Raw genomic sequence first — 12,918 nt, 5'->3', positions numbered from 1 at the left:
AAAAAGGGGGACCGTCGCCGCCTACCTGGGTGGTAGTCCTGCCGCCAGCTTCCCTCAAGCTTAAAGAGGTGTGTTAGTGATGGCGACCACTGCGTCCATGACACCTACATCTTGCGGCAGGATACCTGGATGCTTCTGGCCGCAGGACACGGAAGGGATATGATGCTCCAGAGGATTGGAATATACCGGCTATAAACCGTACCGTGCATGCGTTCATACCTCAGCTGTTGCTCAGTCCATCAGCCAACCGGCGCGGTCCTTTGACCGGCGCAATCGACATTTGCTTTCCTTTGCTCTCGTCCCCGACCATTTCTCAAAGTAGTCCCGCACTCCGTGGTAAGTTTGACGCACCAAACACAAAAAGAAGCCACCCAGTCCTCCAGAAACCCGGCAGGCGCCGTTGCTGAGAGGTTGACAAGCTCTCTTGTCGAAAGCCACCCGCTTACGACCGCAGGCCGCGTTAACGCGATCAAGGAAAAACCAAGGGTCCTTCCAACACCTCGTGCAGTCGGAGCAAAAAGCTCCAAAAACATACAACACCGAGGATTCCTCGGTCGTCACCGACCTGAGTACTAATTCGGCTGTCAGTAGCTTATCTAGGGGAGAGCGGACGGGATCCCGAATTTTCTACTACATATGGTCGTATGTGATAGCCCGAGTGTGGACTCTTGCCTTTATTGCAAGATGGTTGAGAAGCTCTGATCCCGCAGCCAGGGGCGGCACGAGTACGCCCACACAGAACCGAGACTACCAAGGGCTGGCTCGCGCATATCAGCAGAGAAGATAGATGAGGACGTATCAAAGTGCGAAGATTTCGAGTCAACACGCCCGGCCGCAAGGATGGAGGTTCTGTCATGTCTTTCGTCTACAATCAGGCCCGAGTTGCAAGTCCCAAACTTCGTCGATTTGCCGATGTAAGGAGCCAGTAGATCCCTCCCTACAAGCCGGGACGGTAGCATCATAGGTGGCCGGGACCACCCCATCGTGACGCATCAACCAGCAGACAGCTCCGCTAGGCTTGACCGCCTCAAACGCCCAGCAAGAAATGGCTGCATCCGGCGCAATCTCGCAGCCCGCGCATGGGGCTTCCTTCCATGACGGACATGCCGTCACGGTCTGCTGCTTCGCCAGCGCCCAAAGCTCCGCACTTCAGACACGCAACCACCCAACCGGGTAGACGGAGCCGTCACGACTCGGGCCGGCAGAGCACCCTGGCCTTGTGGATGACGTTCCGGTACTGCAGCAGGTGCGCGCCGGTCTCGTCGCCGCGCTTGACGATGCCCGGGAAGGTGACGCAGCATATTTCCCGGTCGACCAGGCTGTCCTCGTCCTCGCCGCCGACGTCCTCCATGGTCTCGGCGTCGAACACGGTCCGTTGGTGGGGGAGGACCTCGGGCATCTCGACCCTGAAGACGGCTTTCTGCACCGCGAGCAGCCGCGACAGCTCGATGGCGGCGCTCACGATGCCCTGCAGGCCTGCGTCTCGTTGCTCGGATGCTTCCGTGTTTGTGATCGCGCCGAAGAGCTTGTTGACCCGGGAGACGACCGCGTCAACGACGGCGGAGGTTTCGGTCTGCAGCTTTTCGGCTGCGTCCTTCCTGAGGATAGCGAGCGTGACAGAGCGCCATTGGTTGACTGATTCAGGTGACGATGCTGGATGGGCAGTCGCTAGTCAGCCTTGCACACCGCATGTGTGGTTTGAGAGGCCGTCTTACTCGACGAGGCCAGGAAGCTCTCCACCTCCTTGACTTTCTCAGCCACGTCGCTCGGAAGGCCGACAAAGTAGGGGTCAAACACGAGCTCCACAAGCAACCGGGACACGGCCGACTGAAGCATATGGAGTCTAGAAGGCCGAAGGAGATCTTCGTACATGGGCACCAGGCGAGCCAGCTCCGCTACCGTGTCCTCGTCGGCATTCGACAGGTCTGAAACGGGGGGTCAGCTTGGCAAAAGGGAGTGAAAGCGGCGGCGCGCGACAGACACCCAGACCTACCCAACTTGGCCTTCCGAAAGTGCACCAGCACCCAGTTCTGCAGCAAGCTCCCCAGGCGCATCATCTCGCCCGCAAACACCTCGTCACTGGTCTGTGCCTCCCCGTCCGCCCGCGTGCTCAGGCTCACCCACTCCTTCAGCCCCCGCACCTGCGCCCTCAGCGCCGCCAGCTCCTCATCCCTCTGCGCAACCAGCGCCCTCGCGTGCTCCCACGCGGCGCGAAGCTCTCTGATCTCCTCCTCCTCCTCCTCCCGCCCGGCCTCTCTACCACCACCAGCGCCAGCAACAACTACATCCCCCGCATCCCCAACCCCACCGTGCTGCGCCCCCGACAACCCCGTCTGGTTCCCGTCCTGCCCCTGCCCCTGCCCCTGCCCCTGGCTGTGGCCCTGCGCAAGCGCCTGCGCCTGCGCCGCAACCTGCCTCTCGAGCGCGGCGCACCGGGCCTGCCAGAACGCCGCCGTCTCGCTCTCGGCGCTGCTCAGCTTGTCCAGCTCGCGGTGGAACGCGGCCTCCATCAGGGCGAGCTCGCGCTCGAGCGACGCGATGCGCGCGTCCTTCTCGCGAAGGAGCGCCGCCGTCTGCGCGGTCGAGGGCGTGGTCGCGGTGGCTGTTGAGGCGGACGGCGTTGCAGCAGCCCGCGGTGAGGACATTGGCAGGGGCGAGGGCGAGCGGGAGCGGTTGTTGTTGTTGTTGCGCTGCGCTGTGCGGGGTCCGCTGCCGGCGGCAGTCGGGTGGAGGCTGGCGCCTGGAACGGCGGCGGCGGCGGCCTCGGTGGTGCTGTTGCGGGGATGGTCGGGGGCGGGAGAGGAGGTGCCGCTGAGAGCGGCGCGCGGAGGAGGGGCGATGTAGACGTTGCTGCTGTTGCTGGTGGTGGTGCTGCTCCTCGGGGTGGTGTTGCTATTGCTGTTGCTGTTGTGGTTGCTGCCACCGTTCTTGCGGGGACTGCTTCCTGAAGGCCGGGACGGACGGGGCGGAGAGCGCGGGCCGTTGACGGCGGCACCTTTCGGTCCTTGCCCCGCGGCAGGACGGCGCTTCTCTGGCGAGGGCATATTCTTGAGATGCAAGCGTGCAGCTTGGTGGCTTGCTTGTGCCCGTACTAGCTGACGCTTCGAAGCTCCCTGAGCTGCGGGTCGATTTGTTTGCGCCGGAGGTGATGGCGGTGCGCCGACCGCATCACGGCATTTTGCGGCTCCCCTGTACACTCAGATCAGTTTGGTCAGACGACGCTGACCAATTCCTGATTTCTGAAGGAAGGGCACGTTCTGTCGCAGCTGCCTGGACGATGTACAAATCACGGCATTCGCCGGAGAAGGCGTTCCAGGCTACCGCCTGAGTGTACCTGGCAGGTCCACCCGCACACGTTCCAGTACCGGCGGGCAGGAAGCCCGGCTCACCACAGCCTCGTCCAATGCGGGCCTGAATTAGGTACTTGATGCAGCGGTGGTAAGCGCTAACGATAGCGGGTTGGCCCACGGCGGGCGCTAACGTTAATGTTAACTTCACAGTACCTGGTACCAAGTTAACGAATGAGCCAAGCACACAGCGCAGCAGCAGCGGGCGCCGCTGGAGTGGCCGCTGCGGGAGGCTCCGCAGCGCTGGAGAAAGCCGCTGGCGAGTCAAGTGGGTCCGCTACACCCAGGGCAGGCTGTCTGGAATGAACTTGGGATCACAAGCGGGACAACGGAAGAGGCAGGACAGGCAGGACAGGCAGGGTGTATGTACGCAGTTCCCGAAACACCCATTTGCGCTCCTGTCGAGGTGCCTCTTCCATGACGGGGAATGTTTTCGATTTGAGAAACAGAAAGCCCTCGTCTACCCCGTTTTCCCCGCTCACTCGAAGGCAACCTCGGCGTCGACCTCGTAGGCTTCGTCCTCCTCGCCGTCGATGACCACCTTCTTCGCGCCCATCTTGCAGATCGCCACTTTGCTGACGGGCACGTCTTCCATCCACACCTGGTCCTCGTACCGGTCTAGAACCCCCGTGGCATCAAACACCAATCGCTCCCACTTCTTCCGTCCCCTGCCTCCCCGTCCGCCCCTTCCACCCCTCCTCGTACTGCTGCTGCTCCCTTCTCCGGGCTCGTTGCTGTTTGCTTCCCTCCCACCTCCCTTGACGTACACCGTGTTCACCACCGTCGCGTGCAGAAGCAGCGGCCGCCCGTCGTCGACCATGAGGTCGGCCTCCCTGAACACGTCCCTGACCCTCTCGCAGAACGCCTGCAGGAGGCCGAACTGGTCGACCGGCGGCGCGTAGAGCACGGCCGCCTGCTTAGGCGCCTGCATCGAGACCAGCCCGCGGAGCGTGATCCTCGGCCCGCGATCTCCCAACCCCTTTGGCAGTCCCCCTCGCAGCCCGGCCACCGCCGCAGCAGCCGGCTCGCCCGCCTGCTTCCTCCCATCGCCCCCGGTCCCCCCGGGCCCTCCACCCGCCGTAGAAGCCTCCCCAAACGAAGCCACAACCGCCCTCCAGACCTCCCCCAGCCTCAGCCCCGCGAGCAGCTCCCTCGCCCGCGCCAGCCTCTGCTCCCCCGTTTCCCCTTTTTCCCCTTCAACTTCCCCTTCCCCTTCGCCAACCTGATCCCCCATTTCCTCATCCCCATCCCCCTCCTCCACCCCCTCCTCCTTCCATCCCCGTCCCCGACCCCGTCCCCTACCGCCCCCACCGCCGCTGGTCCCGCCTCGCCGCGCACTCCCAAAACTCATCACACCAAGCGTGAGATGCACGGTGCCGACGGGCCGCACCGCGTCCGGGGGAAGCCCGAACCCCGTCGGCGCGGGCGCGCACGCGTCCCTGCGGAAGGCGGACAGCGCGGCGGCCAGCTGCGGGCGGGCGGCGGCGGTCGCGAGCGGGATGCAGAGGAAGTGCGTTGGGACGGGCCGGCGGCGCGGGGGGTTGCGGGGGCTTGTGGTGGGAGTCGCGGGGGTGGTGGTTGCTGTTGTTGTCGTTGTTGTGGCTGTGGTTATGGTGTTGGTGGTGGCGCTGGCGGTGGTGGTGGTAGTTGTGCTGGCTCTGGCGCTGGAGATCGGGGGTTTGGGGAGTTGGAGAGGGAGGGGGATGGGTGGAGGGGTGGGCGTGCGAGGAGGCATTGGCTGAGGTCGGAGAGCTTGTTGCGCGTTTGGTAGGAGGGTGGGAACTCTGTAATTGAGATTGGGCCAGCGAATGGCGAGCGAAAAAGGGAGAAAATGAGATAATGTCTTCCTTTGCTTTCAAAGGATCCCGGCTTGTTTCGTGCTGTCGAACGGCTACACTGGGCAAATTGGTGGACAAACGCCTTTGAGATCAGAAATCATTACCGGGCCAGCCTTCACTTTCCGGTAGTTTCATGTGAAAACAGACAAGTGCTGGGTGTTGCTTTGTGTGGGCCAGCTGTGAGGACTGAAGGCAGCATTGAGAGGAAGACAAATCGGATGAGGACCTAGTTAGGTGCTTCTCGGTGAATTGGAGTGAAAACATGCATGGTCTGTGCTCTGGTTGGCCTCCTAACGACGTCAACTGCAGCGAGATAGCCCCGATTCACACCAAGTATCCGAACTGACAAAGAATGGCATTTCGGGCAATCGAGACGGTCTAGGAGTCGTAGACATCAATCAGATGATGAGCGAGGGTATGCGGCCAACAAGCACGAAGCTAGGAATTTTGCGGCCCCCCTTGGAGTTGTCTCTCAAGTTCTCACAGCCTTGGGCTTAGGCTTCGTATGTGGACAAGGCTACCTGATGCATTATTCAGGCTGCCTGCTTTTTGTACGTCGCGATTCTGACGGTGACATTGTTGTAAAAATGCCACGACCGTTGCACCTATGACACCAACGGTGCCTTTCAGGCCCGTCTGCCGCTGTCTTCATGCGATGTTGGAATCGGCCCGCGGTGGCCTTGTTCATTACCATCCTGTCCATTACGCGACAGCTGTGCTGCTGCCCCCCGCATCCTGCCCGTTCCGCCGAGGCAGCCGCGGCCGCTTGCTGCCGCCACCGCCGATCGGATGGCGGAGAGGGATTGGCAGAGCGGTCGATATTGCGACAGCGCGCAAACATGGTCCCTCACTCTGGTTGATGGAAGAACTTTCTCATGATCTTCTCCAAATCCGCCGTGTCGACCCGGACCGTCTTGAGAGCCTCCTCGATCTTCTTGAGGCATACTGCCTCGTCCGGCTCGCTAGTCCCATCCACGTTCAGCTTGTGCCCGTACTGTTGGATCACTTGACAGCTGTCTCTGATCTTGTTGAAGCCGAGCGTCGCCGATGAACCCTTTAGAAAGTGACCCAGTGACGAGAGTTTGTCAAGGTTGTGTTCCTCCCTGTGGATTGACACGAAGCCGCCGTCAGTCTAGTGCCCTGCTTTCTGCCTGTTTTGCCGCTCGTCGACGGCCGAACTTTGCAGCTCGGGGGTAGAGACGGAAACGAGAAAATCCACCAGGATTCCCGCTTCGCTGGCACGAAAAGACGATATTCGGGGCCATCACGTCCAAAAGCGCACTAGGAAATGGAGCCATCCTCCGGCACGGACAGCAATACTTACGCGGCGCGCTGCATGTCCTCGAAGGTCTCCTTTGCCTGCTCAAAGAAGCCGAAAACCAACGGGGCGCTGAATTCGCGGTCCGTTTCATTCTCGTCCATCTCCAGGATCTGGGAGAAGATGGCGTCGTCGACGTGCTCTCCAAAGTCGGGCATGGTGTCGGACTCTTGGTTGTCCTGAGAAGACAGCGCACGGTTAGTTGCTAGCATCATCTTGCAACTCGACACGACGAACCCTAGCGTCGACCCCAGGCATGGTTGGCAGCGTGGGGCAGGGAAGCAACCCTTAAGCGTGAGGGGCTGACGGGTGGAGGGATGTGGAGGGTTAAGAGCCGAGGCCGCGAACGGCTTGAAAGAGACAGGACGCGTGCCCGAAGGAGGAGGAGGGACGAGGTCAGGTGCCCACGGCTACACTGCGGCAGAGTCACGGCACGACACAGGACTGGGTTCCTGGTTCCTTTCCAAGTACCTGGAACCCTGTGCACGCGGGATCGATTGCACAACAGCACGGCCGGCTATTTCAAAAGGGCAACGGAGCTGGTAGGTTTTTTGTGTGACAGGAGGTGCACACGGGAAACCATGAGGCGGAGGGATGGGAAGGAAACGGCACAGCGGGGTCGGGCGCACACAGAGCTTACAGGATATTTGTGTTGATGGATGGTGCCACACGGAGGACGGTGAGTGCTTTGCAGCACGGGACGTCGGCCAGCAGCCTTCTCGAGCCTTGCTCACGGTGCGCGGTGCTCAGTGTCCGTCTGCAGGGGGGGTGGAGGTCTTCGAGAAGCAGAGAAGCCCGAGGCTGATTGACGCGTCAATCGGGGCGAGGAGCGCTGAGAGCGGAGTTAAGGTGGGGTCCAACCTGGCAGGCCCAAAAGAGAGCGTCGAGTGGTTTGGCACGTTGCGGCGGGCGGGATGTTGGCCAGAGAAGAGATATCGGCTGTCACAGATTGCCTCGATTTTTTTGATGTGATTACCAAGTGACGACCATGGAGTGTGGAAATTTGTGGCGGGGTTGAGGGGTTGAGGGGTCGAGGGGAAGATGGAGGCCAGGCTCCTAGCAACGACAGCCCCGAAAGCGGGGAGAAACTCACCCACCTCAGCAGAATGGAGGAAAAGGAGGGCTGGACTAGTAAAGATGTACGGAGCAAGGCGGTTCCAAGATGTGGATTGCTGCACAATAACGTGATGCTTGGTTGTTACCGACGAGTCGGAGGCCACTCTGATGAAATGGTGGAGAAGCCAAGTGGGCATCCCAAACCATGCAGGAGCAAGCTTCAATTATTAACTCCTCCGGGTTGCGCCAAGACGTGCCTCCCACTTTACACTGCACCCCACGAAGCAAGCAAGCCGCCTCTTGTGAGGTTGTATATCGGGTATGTCGCCATCTTTGGCCTCTTCCCGCTTCTGTAGCCATCAAGCAATCTTAGACTCTACTTTCTTGTTTTTGTTTTTGCTTTGTGCACACCGCCGTGCTCTCGTGATGCGACTTGATCAGGTGCCGGGGTCTTGGGATGCCTAGCACATCGGGATGACGTCGCTTCCGCTCTCAAGTGAAGCGGTCGTTAACAGTCGGGTCGGGTCTCGATCTCCCGGCTATTTCTCGAGAATGAAGCATAGGTCATCACACTGCAACAAGCACTTTTTTTTGGAGGGATGCTTATTTTCCTTGCCGTCGGGATTGCGAATTTAGTGAGCACCTAGGCAAGGTTACTCTGTACCAAGATCAGCAGGGCAGGGTTGAGGCCAGTTATCGCTAAACCGGGGCATTTCGCCGGCCGGCAGCAGCCCCGCACTGCACTGCTGCGATTACAACCGGCGCCAACCACAGGCGGCCGGCTCAGAGCTTACATTGCCTTCCAGGTTGCAACTCTTTCGAGTCACCTTCATCGGTTACATGACCCGCTAAGGCGGGACGGTCAAGCTCGTCTTCCAAGGTTTCGCTTCCCGGCCCGGAGACCGGCTTCTCGGCAATCAGATACAGGCCCAAACCCCGGCTGCACCATGCAGGACCAAATCTCATCCACAGCCTCTGCTCACCTTCTTGACTCGAGCTGATCCCCAGAACTTGTCAAACTGCCCAACAACCTAAGACAACCTCCGCAATATCCCATACCAAGTACCGTAGTCATTTTGTCTGCAACGCATTGTGGACCTTCCTGGTGTTGCAGTTGACTCGAAAGAGAAACCCAAATGACGTAAAACCATCTGACCTCACGGCCTCGGAGCACCTGGATGCCATGCCGTGTAACTGCCTAATTTCCTACCTAGGTACACAGTGCACAAGACCAAAACTGGAGTTCTAACCCGGGCGTGGCACCCAAGTATGTACACTACCGTGGATCATCACGGATCATCGATAATCTGGCGTAGACCCGCCTCGCCACGGCCGGGAAGCGCGGCTACCTGCACACAGCAGGGCCGCGAGATCCGGAGAGTCTCGTCAAGGAAGATACCGAACTTTGTGCAACGTCACTCCTTGGCCCAGCACCGATACCTGTTGTACGACTGACGCGGCCGACCGGTCTCAACATGCAGTTTCCGAAGTGTCCTTGGCCGTGGCCTCGGCGCACAAACTCAACCATGTGACGCTCCCGTGTGGTATGTACCGCCGGAGAATTCGCTTGCATATGCAGTACTGCACCTCTCCGCCGGATTTCAGAGCGAGCTTGTACATGTAGAGCTATCCAAGGCAGACAGACAATCCTGTGGTAAGAGGCCGGCGAAGTGAAGAACTATCCTGCGTAATTCGATTAGGCGGCCTTAAGGGACCTTTTCACTAGTGGGCGGTAGTGTATTTTCACTAACTTAGCGCCAAGGCCGACCCCACCATCAAGCCTCACCTGGACCCTTTCCCCAATCCCCTTGTTGCGCATCATTGCCTGTTCTAAAATTTCCATCCGTGGGTGTGGAGCCCAGCACGACGTCATTCCGCGGCTTTCCCTCACCACGCACGGCCGTCCAGCGTGCATGCATGTGGATCCCTGACCAACCACAACTTCCACAAAGGGTGAAAAGGGACCCACTTGCTGGCGCTCCGCTTTTCCTCCTCCTCAGAGTCGGGGATCAGGGTCTTCGAGCAGTTCGGGTGACCATTGGGGCTCCTTGCATGGGGACCTGGATTTCCTGGTTCTTGACTTGTTCGACCGATGCGTGGTGGGTGGGGGCTCACGACTCGGTGGCCGGCTTCTTCTTCCAGTGAGATACTGCGTATGCAGTGGCCGGGTCAGTTGACTGTCGGAAGCTCCAGCAGGCCGGATATCGGCACCGCCGTGCGTCCACACACTAGTCAGGTTCCGTTTTCTCTGATTAAGAAGAACAGCCGGGGTCGCGGAAACGGGGGGATGCCGTCCGTTCCTGGCTGGTCGGTGAACGGGTGATTTTGCTAACTAGTGTATACTATAAGGTGGTTGAAAAGACCCAAGATTGTCACTATACCTTATTCATTAATGAACGTAACCTCCCATACCTAGGCAGGTTCCGTCTGTACCTCCCCTCACACTGGCACGACGCCGATCAGGAACAGCGTCCATATTTCATCTGTCGGAGCCGGACAGTCCTCCCGATAGTACCAACCAACTCGGTCGGTGGCCAGGAGTGGAAGCCCCACGTTGGACAAAGCCTTGTCCCTGGTCACGTCATATTGGAGCAGCCACTTGAGCCGCCGTAGTGAGTCCCGTACCGCAGTTTGTACTAGATATGAGCATGCACGGACGGAAGTTGGTTGTGCTGATCCTGTCACACCGGTCAACTGGCCCTTGGTGTTGGGAAGTTCCCATGCATGTACGGATTACTCCGTACCTGAACTCCAGGTTAGGACGAACCCAGAGAGGAAAGCCGTAGCTCGGGGCATTCCGACACATGTCTCCGGCTTAGACACCTCACATTTTGGATCCCCAGGCTCCAGGCTGACTACCTCATGGAACGGCTTTTCACCACCCGCCGATTGAGATGAACGGATAAACGAATGAATGAACTCACTAACTACTTCCCACCCTCATCAATAAATAACGTTTCCCAAACACCGGCATTCAACATCCAGGTCCCAGCAGGAAAACGCCCCTCACCCTTGGTCTCGACCAAACTCCTCCCCTCGCCGCCCCGAGCTAACTGGCAGATCAGCCAGGACCCAAATCCGTCACAAAAACGCCGACCACCCGACAATCAGCCCGGGCTCTCTCTTGCTGTCTTCCCCCACCTCTCTCCGCTTTACACATCAGCAGGTCGCTCACCGCCGCCAAGCTGCCTGAAAGCAAAGAGAGAGGGGGAGGGGGAGGGGCTTGCATACCGCCCGGGGGAGTGACACCCCGAGGACAAGAGAAGGGGAAAGAAGAAGGAAGGAAAAAAAATTTTGGAAGCAAACACAGAGAAAAAAAAAACCTGTTTTTGGAACCGCCCACTCGGCCAGTCACTTTCCTCGCTCGGCCCCCTCTCCGGGAACCGAACCTCAACCTATCACGGCCAAAGCCGCAGACTCCGAGACCTGGGGACTGACGGCCGCGTTTGCGTTGCGTTTGGCCTAATCCATGTGTGGGCATGGTGCCCAACGTAGCCGGAATCGAGCTGGTTGAACGCGCAAGAATAATGAATGAGGGAGGGGTGGTGGTGGTGGTGGTAACCGGTCGTTGCGAGGAGGAGGAGTGAAGATCAGTGGGGGATATTGCTCGGGCGTGTGTAAGGATCGCCGACGATGCCGACAGGGCAGTGATTGGCGGAGGACCCTTGGGTCGATCGGGGTTTGAGAGGCACAACTGCGGCCGTGGGTTGGGTGAGCTGAATTACTCAGCACGAAGGGATTCCCGGACGCCGTACTCCTAAAACCGAAACTTAAGCTGCCCTTTGAAGGATAACCTTAAAGTGCTTTACGCGCTACACATTAAAGTAGGCTAGCTTGGAGCTGTCAACAGTACGCAACTGCGATTCGGGGGATGGAAGGTTGATCACCGGCACGGCCGGGAGCTATCCCAGCCATCCTCAACCGCGCGACAGTAACGCAACAAGGGTGAGAATACCATCTGAGGGAGCCTTACTGGAAAGGAATCATGAGTATCATCCCAACAAGCCAGGCCACATCGGCGACCATCCCATCGCCCGGCTCCTCCAGGTTGGCCACCACCGAGTCAATATACTCGCGCTTGCGCCTCATCCGCTCCTCCTCCTGCTCGCGGATCATGCGCTGCATCTCGGCCTCAATCTTCTTCTCCTCCGCCGCGTCGTAGCCGTCCTCCTCGGACGGGGGCGGATACCCGAGCCCGACCAACCACAAAAACCAGCCCAGCACCCCGCGCGAGTGCTGCTCCTGAATGCGCCGCAGCAGCGCCGCGCGCTCGTCGCGCATCGCCTTTTTCTCGATCTGGCGGTCCCACTCGTCCCAGTTGATCCGGTCCTCTTCGAGGACGCGCCCATCCACGTCAGTGTACGTACGGCCACGGGGAGCAGCCTCATCCACGCCATCTAAGGCGGCGGCCCCGCGCCCGCGATCTGTGGCGTCGTGATCGCTGGAGTCATCACCGCTGCTGCAGTCGTCATCGCTGTCGCTATAGATGAGGTAGTGGTCGGGGCCAGGACCGCTGCCGTACTCCCGGGCGACGATGCGGCGCATCTTGCGGCTCATGCTGTAGGCCACGTCGGAGTGGGCGCGCGGTTCGCGGTCGAGCTCGAGCTTGCGGCGGGCGCGGATCCGGGCAGCGATGTATTTGGTGCGGTCGTCACTCGTCTTCGTGGTCTCTCGGGCGCAAGGAGTGACATTGTTGGTGGATTTGAACCCGAGGGAACCGAGCAGAATGGCGGAGCTGCTTCCACTGAGTCCAGGGGTGGTTGGCGCAGAACCATCGAAGGTTCGGCTGCTGGGAGAAGACCTCAGGGTGCTGTTGTTATCATCATCGGAGTCTAGGGGAAGTGGGCGGGCGGCCAGCGTGGTGAGGCACACGTGAGAGCTGCTCGTCGAACGCGTGGACGGGGACTTGGGCCGCGCGGAGGGCGAGGCTTCTCTGGATGTTGCGTCCATAATGATGATGACCGGTAGAGGCAGTTCTCGAAACTTGAAGCGGATGAGTTGAGTGTAACTGGCTGGGAACTGAGATCCGTACGCAGGACGGGTAGCAACCAGGCAGAACGTGAGCAGTAGTTGAGAGTTTGGCGAGGTTCACTCTAGACCGGGCCACGACAGAAGACGCTGGGAAAGAACTGGCACGGTCCAGCATGTAAACACCTGCGGCTTCCATTTTCTTTTTTCTTCTTCTTCCTTTCAGGAACTCGCGGACTGCACGCCCTTGCATCATCTCAGGCGTTGGCATGTGGTGGAAGGTGGAAGGCGCAGATTGACCGAAGAGGCAGTCAGTGGTGGGGCTGATTGCTTGCTCGTCTTAGATAAGATAACGCAGCGGCCCCGCCCCGCTTGTCTGTACTTGAAACTT

General features: G+C 59.6%; 5 protein-coding genes across 5 annotated transcripts; 1 reads left to right on the top strand and 4 right to left on the bottom strand.

Annotated features, from left to right (window-relative positions):
* Positions 1-517: 517 nt before the first annotated feature.
* On the top strand, positions 518-787 carry THITE_2058656 (uncharacterized protein; the record flags this gene model as incomplete). Its single annotated transcript, XM_003657939.1, has 1 exon — positions 518-787. A coding segment is annotated over one exon (270 nt), but the record flags the coding sequence as incomplete, so codon positions are not given.
* Positions 788-1,084: 297 nt separating this feature from the next.
* On the bottom strand, positions 1,085-3,165 carry THITE_2124324 (uncharacterized protein). Its single transcript, XM_003657938.1, has 3 exons — positions 1,994-3,165; positions 1,716-1,925; positions 1,085-1,653 (listed from the first exon to the last, which is right to left on the bottom strand). The coding sequence occupies exons 1-3, from the start codon at positions 3,042-3,044 to the stop codon at positions 1,187-1,189; spliced, it is 1,728 nt and encodes a 575-aa protein (XP_003657986.1). The 5' UTR covers positions 3,045-3,165; the 3' UTR covers positions 1,085-1,186.
* A 402-nt stretch (positions 3,166-3,567) lies between these two features.
* Positions 3,568-4,629, bottom strand: THITE_2124321 (uncharacterized protein). The gene has a single exon (XM_003657937.1). The coding sequence runs from the start codon at positions 4,579-4,581 to the stop codon at positions 3,826-3,828; it is 756 nt and encodes a 251-aa protein (XP_003657985.1). The 5' UTR covers positions 4,582-4,629; the 3' UTR covers positions 3,568-3,825.
* Positions 4,630-5,407: 778 nt separating this feature from the next.
* Positions 5,408-7,005, bottom strand: THITE_2124319 (uncharacterized protein). Its single transcript, XM_003657936.1, has 3 exons — positions 6,741-7,005; positions 6,510-6,682; positions 5,408-6,288 (listed from the first exon to the last, which is right to left on the bottom strand). The coding sequence occupies exons 1-3, from the start codon at positions 6,759-6,761 to the stop codon at positions 6,033-6,035; spliced, it is 450 nt and encodes a 149-aa protein (XP_003657984.1). The 5' UTR covers positions 6,762-7,005; the 3' UTR covers positions 5,408-6,032.
* Positions 7,006-11,192: 4,187 nt separating this feature from the next.
* On the bottom strand, positions 11,193-12,842 carry THITE_2124317 (uncharacterized protein). The gene is made up of 2 exons (XM_003657935.1): positions 11,533-12,842; positions 11,193-11,392 (listed from the first exon to the last, which is right to left on the bottom strand). The coding sequence occupies exons 1-2, from the start codon at positions 12,507-12,509 to the stop codon at positions 11,389-11,391; spliced, it is 981 nt and encodes a 326-aa protein (XP_003657983.1). The 5' UTR covers positions 12,510-12,842; the 3' UTR covers positions 11,193-11,388.
* Between the last annotated feature and the right edge of the window lie 76 nt (positions 12,843-12,918).

The sequence above is a fragment of the Thermothielavioides terrestris genome, chromosome 6 (assembly GCF_000226115.1).
Source record: "Thermothielavioides terrestris NRRL 8126 chromosome 6, complete sequence".
Lineage (NCBI taxonomy): Eukaryota > Fungi > Ascomycota > Sordariomycetes > Sordariales > Chaetomiaceae > Thermothielavioides > Thermothielavioides terrestris.
The sequence above is the reverse complement of the archived record's forward strand: the minus strand, read 5'-3'. Positions and strand labels throughout refer to the sequence as shown.

What these genes read in the sequence shown, in the direction of transcription:
- THITE_2124319 (XM_003657936.1), bottom strand. Translation starts at nt 6,761, where the DNA reads ATGCCTGGGGTCGACGCTAGG. An exon ending in TGCCTGGGGTCGACGCTAGG is followed by an intron (nt 6,683 to 6,740) that starts GTTCGTCGTGTC and finishes CTGTCTTCTCAG; the next exon opens with GACAACCAAGAGTCCGACAC. An exon ending in GAGGACATGCAGCGCGCCGC is followed by an intron (nt 6,289 to 6,509) that starts GTAAGTATTGCT and finishes GTCAATCCACAG; the next exon opens with GGAGGAACACAACCTTGACA.
- THITE_2124324 (XM_003657938.1), bottom strand. Translation starts at nt 3,044, where the DNA reads ATGCCCTCGCCAGAGAAGCGCCGTCCTGCCGCGGGGCAAGGACCGAAA. An exon ending in CTTTCGGAAGGCCAAGTTGG is followed by an intron (nt 1,926 to 1,993) that starts GTAGGTCTGGGT and finishes CCCCCGTTTCAG; the next exon opens with ACCTGTCGAATGCCGACGAG. An exon ending in GAGCTTCCTGGCCTCGTCGA is followed by an intron (nt 1,654 to 1,715) that starts GTAAGACGGCCT and finishes CTGCCCATCCAG; the next exon opens with CATCGTCACCTGAATCAGTC.
- THITE_2124317 (XM_003657935.1), bottom strand. Translation starts at nt 12,509, where the DNA reads ATGGACGCAACATCCAGAGAAGCCTCGCCCTCCGCGCGGCCCAAGTCC.
- THITE_2124321 (XM_003657937.1), bottom strand. Translation starts at nt 4,581, where the DNA reads ATGGGGGATCAGGTTGGCGAAGGGGAAGGGGAAGTTGAAGGGGAAAAA.